At 38.5% G+C, this 9,297-nt stretch overlaps 1 protein-coding gene across 1 annotated transcript; it reads right to left on the minus strand.

Annotated features, from left to right (window-relative positions):
• Positions 1-1,251: 1,251 nt before the first annotated feature.
• LOC129237002 (maltase A2-like) lies at positions 1,252-3,271 on the minus strand. The gene is made up of 6 exons (XM_054871354.1): positions 2,771-3,271; positions 2,341-2,696; positions 1,955-2,261; positions 1,574-1,890; positions 1,390-1,518; positions 1,252-1,324 (listed from the first exon to the last, which is right to left on the minus strand). The coding sequence occupies exons 1-6, from the start codon at positions 3,269-3,271 to the stop codon at positions 1,252-1,254; spliced, it is 1,683 nt and encodes a 560-aa protein (XP_054727329.1).
• Positions 3,272-9,297: the final 6,026 nt, after the last annotated feature.

Raw genomic sequence — 9,297 nt, forward strand, 5'->3', positions numbered from 1 at the left:
CGGATATGTCGTTTTGACTACGGTACCACTAATTGGAGCTTTATGCTGTTGCACAGAATCGTCATGTGAAGAAAATTATACACATGACCCTTGGGCACGAGAGTTGAGTTTTAAAAGGAGGAAAAGTCGCAGAAATTTCGAGGAGTAGCCAAATTTAGTTAATTTCTGAAAAGTTGAAGCCAAGTCGGATAATAGTAACACTTTAGTCGGATGATGGAAACACTGAACATGAAAACATGAGTATAAGGTACGATTGCCCGCGCTATTGTTGTACTGCCGAACCCGATGTACAACGTAAACCCCCGTAATAGGACGGTCACAATGAGGGTTTTAATAGAATTTATGGTAATCGTGGACGGTGGGTCCAACCACAACTTCGATATAGGCACGCACCATTAGTTTTCAGGACAACTTGGTCTGGCTTTTCTATGCTCTTTCAAGCTTTTATTGAAAAGATAAGAGTGCATTTTAATTGGCTCAATTAGTTTCTATTCCATTTATTGTTTGTATTTAACTTGATATAATAAAAAACACATTTTAACATTAAACATTTTCCGCGTTACAAAATTATTCTTCTTTATTAATTTTCTCGGTGAAGGTTACGGAAAAATGTATATGAAGTGTTCAAACAAGTGAGGGATTACTAAGCCACCCGTACATTCAGAAACTCGTCTGTATTTGAAGCAATCAAAAGGCGTCTTCCTTGTGGACTTGGAACACGAGCTCATCAGACTGTAGACGCAAATGCTTCTTCTTCCAAGTAATTGATTTGAGATTGGGTGAATTATTTATTAGTTCATTTGCATTATCAACAAAAAACACTACTCGTTGGCACAGCAGCTCCGCCATGCTCATATCTAAGCTCAGGGGGGAGGTTCTCGTAGACGTTTGCTTGATTGAGACCGAAGAGCAAGAAAAGCACCGTTTGGAGTTGGACCAATTGGGTCGGAAGGGGACTCCTCTGACGAAGGAGTTGCAGTTGAAGTTGCGTGTGCTTAAAATCTTCCAGGATACTCAAATGTATTGCATTAATTAATGCATCTGTCAAGTTGAGTGTCTCTTTTTCAAAAATTGAGTCAAAACAAAATAATATAGTACTAAACAAAAACTTCCAGCTTTTACATATTCTTAACACCTTGATTTTATTGAACAAAAAATAATTTAACTTATTCTAATAAATGCTGGTTATACTATACTAAAATCACATAAGAAAATTCATTTTAACAGTCAACTGAAACTTCCGATTCACATTCACGCAACCCACCGCAGCATTACCGCTTCATATGGCATCAAATAAATTCGTTGACTTAAATCGACCTTGTCGCTGAAATGTAAAAACAAAACAACATTTTAAAACTTTTCAAAACTGCCAACGCTCGCAACACTTACCCATATTTGTGAGGTGAATAGGAAGTGAGCAACACGTACTCCATAGTCTTATTCGTCAAACCATCTAAATATTCTATCTGGCTACCGAAGTTAGCTAGTAAACGGTACTCCTCACGACCAACAGCAGTTCTGAAAACGTCACTTCAATCAATTGTGAAATTTAAACATCTCCACTTCAACTAACCTCACAACTTGAAAGATCTGCTCCTTCAAAGCTCCATACGAAAATCCACCATCTTCTTTGAACGCCTTGAATGCTTCCGTTTGTTTCAACCTGGTCATTCCCTTGTATATGTTCAAGGTGCTACGTGCCACGCCTCGCTGAGTCTGTACATTGAGATATGAGTAGTTAGGATTGACGGGTAGCCAAGTGGAGTTTCCAGTGCTAAACCCAGCATTCTTTGAAGTGTCCCATTGCATTGGAGTACGCTCTGGGTCCCGGAAGTCACAAACTCTTTTTGTGCAGTCGATGTCTCCATCAGTCATGCCGATCTCATCTCCCTAAATTAGAAATAAAAATGACCACTCGTGACAAGGATTTCCTTAAGTGATAGTTAGCACTTACGTAATAAGTAACAGATGTGCCGGGCAATGCATGCACTATCATCGTCATCAAATCTGTCCTAGTAGCACCTATGCGTGTGGCTGGACGACTGTTGTCATGATTTCCTACTACCCAATTGGCCACCTTATGATTCGTCCACATTATATCCATCCATTCTTTGGCGAATTTTTCAACATCCTTTGCAGTGAAACTTCCTCTTAATCCAACAAAGTTAAAATTCATTGGCAGTTGAGTACCAAAATAAGTGCCATTGTTGATATAATCGCTCAAAACATTAATGGGGGAATAAGCCTCGGCAATTTGTGGTCTATGGAGAAATATAGTTGATTAATTTACTTTACAAAACTTGTATTACATTGATTATCTTCTCATTAGATGTGTCTCACCTGGTGTCACCGCCATGTGCTCGCTGATATTCATCTAAAACTTTGCGCCATTGATATAATATTTCGAGATTTTCTGGTTGATCCTTTGTATAAATTCGGTCAGGTCTATTTCCAATAATAATAGGCTCATCCGGATATGTACCATTTTCAAACCGTTTCTCTATGAAATATGGTACTGCATCAATGCGAAAACCATCCACTCCACGATCAAGCCAAAATTCCAAAACCTCGATCAAATGTGCTCGTACCATTGGGTTGGTGTAATTAAAATCAGGTTGTTTGGCTAAAAACTGGTGTAAATAGTACTGTTGGCGTTCTTCATTCCAAGTCCACATAGATTCACCAAAAAGCCCTATCTGTAGGAAGAAAATAAAGAATGATGAGTTGGTAGAAATAAAACTAACAATTAATAGCTACTCTGATTACTCACCCAATTACTTGGCGGCGTACGCCCGCCCGTTTCTGGATCGATTTTACCATCATCCCATACATAGAAATCATCGTAACCATCTTCGCGACGTATTGACTTCTGGAACCATTCGCACTCATCACTCGAGTGATTGGGCACAAAATCCAATAGAATTTTTAAACCCAATTTATGCGCCTTTGCTACCATAGCGTCAAAATCCTCCATTGACCCAAAGAGTGGGTCAATGCTCGTGAAATTAGCTACATCATAACCCATATCTGCCATCGGTGACTCGAAGATTGGTGAAAGCCATGTAGCTGTCACACCTATTTCCTTGAGAAATTCCAAACGAGATGTAATGCCATTTAAGTCACCTATACCATCACCGTCACTGTCCATAAACGATCGAGGATAGATCTGATAGAGTGTGGCGGACTCCCACCAGTCGACGGTGGTGTTCGCAGAAGCGCTAAAAGCACAGAAAAGCACAATTGTAAGTAAGTGTAATATGTTGCACGCCATCTCGGTAAGTACTGACGGACAGCTATTGACCAAACTAATATTTATACCTCCAAAAATGCCAAGATAAGAACATTTATTGTTCGAATAGGCCAGCTAAAGATCATGCAGCTGAATATCTGGGATCTACAAAGACCGTGACGGCCAAACAGTATTTCACCTGAATTTTCGACAACATTCCCCCCTCGGAATGCTAGTGTCTGAAGTGATTATAATCTCCAATAATTAATTTAGTCATGGATTTTTGTGGTAAGCAAACCTACTTCAGGTATTTTTCCTTAGAATAATTCACTAAACATTTGTATGAACGTAGATAGAAATATATTGGGTGAAGTAGAAAGTTCTGAATGTAGATCGCTTTATGGAGCCATGTCACACGTTGTATACATTCGATCGGGTGATACTAGGCGGGAGTTTAAAGTTGACATTGAGCCTCAAAAAAGTTCTTCGACATTTGTGTGTGGTAAAGAATGTTGTATGCTACAATCGTTCCAAAATAAAGTTAAGACGGGAGAAAATTCTATACATTCTTTAACACGACTATGGTGAAAAGGCGGAGCAGACAGAAAATCTAAAATTTATTGAAAAAACTAAAGACTTCGAAAGAATTTGGAGTTGGTGTGCGTCCTCCTCCTATTTATGGTGTGCGTATTGGTGATTTTCCACAGATGGTTCCATGGTTTTTTATGAAGAGCTTCTTCATGGCAGAAATACACGCCGAATATTTGCCATTGCTTGCACAGAAGCGACCGCTATTAGAAAGAACTGCCGAATGGTTGTCAAACACCAACTTATTCGACTACAGCAGCCGCTAAAAAACACGAAAACTATGTACATTTCGCAAAATTGTGAATATTTTCGGTCGTACATTTCGCTGATGTAAGGGAAAGCATCGAAGAAGAATTTATATCAAGCAACTTGGGCGCATCTTTTAGGACCCACTCCGTGTGCGCGCAATTTCACGGCTGCAGAACCCCAATTGCGCCTAAGTGTCATAGAAAATTGTACCACAAGAACGGACGACTGGAAGCACGCGCGCAGGGGGCATTTGGCAAATATCATAAGTCCTATTTTTCGGAAAGGATCAGCAAACTACAACAGCATTGGACAAAGTGTGTAAGCCTAAAAGAAAAATAAAATGGTTTACCCCAAACAATTAACTAGTTTTTAGTTTTGCACGGACTTTTTAAACGACCCTCGTACAAGTATTCATATCAATACGTAAGGCGGCTGTCGTAGACGATTTAGTTTGCGAGGCTGACCTTATCTGCGAAGCATCTAGAAATTTATTTCCTCCGTAATGTTTGGACACATGCTTTGTATCGATCTCTAAGCGATGAGTGTGCATACGTACATACATACATATCTACAGATATGATAAGCAACGTGTCTTACATGTCCATCAACACAAGCGGTTGCTACTGAATTTACGGCTCTCACAAAAACAAATTGTTTTTTCAATATTTTTGTATGTAAACAAATAACAAAAGGCTACTGAACTGCAGGGCCGTACCCAGAATTTTTTTTCGGGGGAGGCGGCGCCGAATTTGCATAAGGTCCTCTCAATGCTCTAAAAAGAGAAATTAATAATAAGCAACAATACAATTTTTTTAATGAAAACAAATAAAATCCCTATCATAATGGAACAAATAGAAAAGTTTTCTGGTTTCTAAGCTCCTCGAAGATGCCGAAACTTTTTCAAGAGTCATAAAAATAAGCAGATTTTTGAGCGTTCCCAAATGAACTGAAAATGTTTTTTATTGCAAAGTCTACCAGCCTCGCACTCCCAAAATCAGTCACTTGGAACTTGCTTATTATTATACTAAAATGTAAGTGGCTATAAAACTACGCGTCTGCCATAGCCGAATGTGGTGGAGCGGGACTACCATGCTGGTGTGTGCCGGAAGTACCCAGGTTCAAACCCTCGGGCATGAAACATGAAATGATAGAAAAAGTTGTATTCCTAATAGCGGTAGCCCCTCGGCGATCAAGGGCAAGCCACTGAATGTATTTCTGCCATGAAAAAGCTCGACACAAAAAACCATTCGTGGTTCGGAGCTGGCTTGAAACTGCGCCATTTTTTGCCACAGCCTCCATACCAGCTCGTTATACGGATTATTCCCTCACGACTATATAGGTACAGTCTGTGCGACTGAGAAACCTTATAAGGTTGTTTACGTTATACCAACCGGCTCTTCGCGGTTTTCAAAAAGTGGTTTACGAAGGGTTAACAACCTCGCCTTTCATAGGGTAGGGCATGCACAGAGCTAGTGGAAGATAGTTTACTTTTTCTCCAGTAGACTACAGCTATGACAAAATATATTGCAAGGGATAAAATGGATATCCCTCTCCTATAGATTAGAAGCCAGTTATCACTGCCGTGAGTTTTCAGTTTCATATTTATCAATGTTGCCATTCGTTTACACCCAAAGGTGTCAATGCCGATTCTGCAGAATATTATTGATGATAGATCCCTATCTTGCCAGATCGTCTGCTTTTTTGTTCTCTTCAAAGTTCCGATGTCCTGGGTTTTCGCTCAAGATGGTAACCATAACAAGGTGGACTATTCCTGCTTTGTTCCCCTAGTTTAGACGTTGTTATAGCCGAATCGAGTGCCCGGATTGCAGCTTGGCTATCTGAAAGAATGGCGATATTGTCGTTAAGAGAGAAGTCTGCGATTAGTAGCCTACAAGCTTCCCCATTGCCAATACTTCTGCCTGAAGGCATTCAGCAGCTGTAATACTGCGCTTCATATGTTGGTTCACTTGAATAGAGGCGCTTAGTTAGTTCACATTTGTTGAAAATTAAAAATATATAGCAAAAAATATGCTTACAGGCTATCAATGCATCCCAACAATCTTGGCAGAGACCACGACTCACAAGAGGTAGGCCTTACAAAGAAACCGGTTCCAGTCGCTGCAACGTTAAGGTCGTTAACCTCGGCATTTCCCCGCCGAACAGTTAAAACGTTTACTGTGTTAAACGCTGTTCGGCGAGGTTACTTTCGTCTTAATTTCAAAATTTAATTTTACAGGACATGTGAGCCGGGAGGAGGTAAGGATAATTCCGTGTCATCATACATATATTGTATCCTATTAATATTGTACATACATGAATATTCCGTGTCATTATATATTGTATCATACATATATGTATGTACATTCTACATCTAAATATTAATAAAAGATGGTAATAACTAGACACTAACACCACTAGAGTTTAGCACCACTTTTCTTCTTTTTCTATAAAAAATATCGTCGAAGCGACCGTGGAGGAACCACATTTTAAACTTCACAACTGCGTCGCCCTCCGATGATAACAGAACCTTTTAAGCCACCAGGCAAAAAAAATAGAAAAAAAGATAAAAAAAAAAATGTTCACACGTTATGTGGTGCGTAGGTAATAGGCTTGTGTCGACATCACCTCAAGATGGCCGTTTTTTTAGATTAAGATATTATTAAAATTGCTTATTGTTTAAGAGCAAAAACACAGATTGCAATAAATTTGAAGTTGGTTGGTTGGTTGGTTAAAGTGGTGACTCTTCCAAAATCCAACTAGCGCTTCCGCACCATTTTGTTGCCACATCCTCGTTACCACCTTGTTTAACGGTTATTTACAGCATGACTATATCCAGTCTTTGCAGTTTAAGAACCTTATTCGGTTGTTGGTGTCTAAGCCAGACAGTTCTTCGAGACTCTCGAACAGCGGTTGGCCCAGGGTTAACATTCTGTCCTTCCATAGGGCAGGGCATTCACAGAGAAAATGGAAGATTGTTTCCTTTTTCTCCGGTTGTTTACAACTGTGACAGTATGTATTGTGAGGGATACCCATTTTGGGTGCTTGAAATTTGGACTAAAAATAGAAAAATTATTTACAGAATTTGTCAAATCTAAAAAAGTAACAAATTTTATAATTTCGGTGGAAAATCCATTATTTTCTTTGGTACAATGTACCATCGCGCGACTAATCGTGTCACATTTGGCTATGCGTCTACTGCAGGGCTAATGATTAAATGATTACTACGTGTATGTACGCACTTCAGAAAACTTATTAATAGCCTTATCAGTTTTTAATTTTTTTGATAATTTGCCATAATTTATTCACCAAAAATAGTCGCGAGCTTTTAACGAGCCACTGAAAGCACCAAATTCACTTCACTTAAATTATTTTTCTATTTGTTTTACTTTTGTACTTCTTATTATTTTTAAAGGGATATACATTTTATTTTCAAACCATTTGAGCACTCATTTAATTTTGTAAAAGCATTAATGGGAAATTTTTAATGCATGTAGAATAAAGCTTTGTATTGGCCCCCAAATGGGTGTTTCAACTTTTTTCAGGGGTCACTGCGTCTCACTTGAAACTTGGGAGTTGAATTTAGGACCTATTTGAAGAACCAGTGGAGCCTTCAGATGTCATGAATTTCACTGTAAAAAGCGTGTTTCCGAAATATATTCAAATATTTGTCTTTTTTAAATTGCAGAATAATGGCAAATTTAATTTATTTCAAAAACTTAACTATTCGAACTTTTAACTATTACCGTTCATGCTTCACTGCAAGAAAACTTCACTCAATCGCGTTCCTTGTCTTCGCGTCTGCGATTCAAGGTGAAATGACGACAAATGGAAGCTAAGCTATAAAGGCTATAAAAGTCAACACTCGACGTGTTTATGATAATTATCATTAACGAGATAGCCACACATTTGATTGGTCTCAAAAGAAAAATGTAAAAATAATAAAGTCATAAACGACTTGCAAAGCACGCTACAATACTTACAACAGATGTTATCACTACCATAACTTGTCATCAGTGCGATTCGGCCTTTGATTATTTGGAGTAGTTTTGAGAGGTGGTGTATCCATTTTCAGAAGTCTGGTATGGAGGCATGGCATGAAATATTTTATTGCAATAAAATTTGAGTTCAACATTAGAATCATAAGATAAGTAAATATTTTGTAGACTTTGCCGAATAGTAACCGTTTCTGTTTTGTGCTACACGCAAGGCATCGCTTTATACATTCCCTACACAAAGGAAAGCTGGCCCATATAACATATTCACCATGAGTGGTGAACAGCAAATCAATAGGCCTGCATAGAGAACGTTACACAACGTCTTCATTCAATTTTTCTATAAATGAAAAAATTAAATTTTATTTGTACTCAACAAATTCAATAAAGGTTAAACATCTCATATTACTGTAGTACGCAAACATCCACTATTCTATAATTATTTAAACATTCACCTTACAGCAAAAAGTATTTATTACAAAATATTTGCAATTTAGCTGCTGACTGTAGCTCACCAGCTGCTGACTGTAGCTCACCAACTCCCTGTTATAACTCTGATTAACCAAACAGTCATATTGCCTAGCTGATTGGCTAATTCTGGTATCTCTCTCGCTCACTTCCATTTTGTGTCTTTACCTGTAGAGAGCATTCCGAGTAGATCGAGTCTCGAATATCCCAGCATAACAATCTCTTGGCATAAAACTCACAAATATTCGACCTTAAAGTGCTCCACTGAAACTACGCATTTTCTTCTGGCTGGATTAATTTCCTACTAAAAATGGGTAGGAATATCAAAAAGTTTTCCACCTAGTATTCTGGGTGACTTCAGCTAGGGACTTACCTCCCACTGACTGGACGACTTAGTATTGACAGCCCCGTGATTGAGCTTGTATTGCGGTTCGGCTCCACATACCTTCCGCCGCTTGCAAATTTTTAGGGATTTTACAATTATCATATATGTATGTGTTTTACCCCTCATTGCGACCAATCGAGGTTGGTCTAATAAGCGTAGAAAATCCAGTGCAATTTGCCTAAAATGACCATTTGCAAATCAACTTCAGTAATTTCTAAACACTTGACTTATCGCTGTTATAAATTCTAATCACTAAATAGGTCAATAAATTAAAAGGGGGTTTACTAGTATTTTTATACGACCTCCTATCGATCGCCGATTATACTCGTATTAAGTCGATCCATAGTATAAAATCACCATTGTATCGCAGCGTGTGGCAGAGTTAA

The sequence above is a fragment of the Anastrepha obliqua genome, chromosome 1 (assembly GCF_027943255.1).
Source record: "Anastrepha obliqua isolate idAnaObli1 chromosome 1, idAnaObli1_1.0, whole genome shotgun sequence".
Taxonomy (NCBI): domain Eukaryota; kingdom Metazoa; phylum Arthropoda; class Insecta; order Diptera; family Tephritidae; genus Anastrepha; species Anastrepha obliqua.

Coding starts and splice junctions, on each gene's coding strand:
- LOC129237002 (XM_054871354.1), bottom strand. CDS start 3,271: ATGGCGTGCAACATATTACACTTACTTACAATTGTGCTTTTCTGTGCT. Junction 1,891..1,954: donor GCACATCTGTTACTTATTAC/GTAAGTGCTAAC, acceptor TTTCTAATTTAG/GGAGATGAGATCGGCATGAC. Junction 1,519..1,573: donor CAGATCTTTCAAGTTGTGAG/GTTAGTTGAAGT, acceptor TGACGTTTTCAG/AACTGCTGTTGGTCGTGAGG.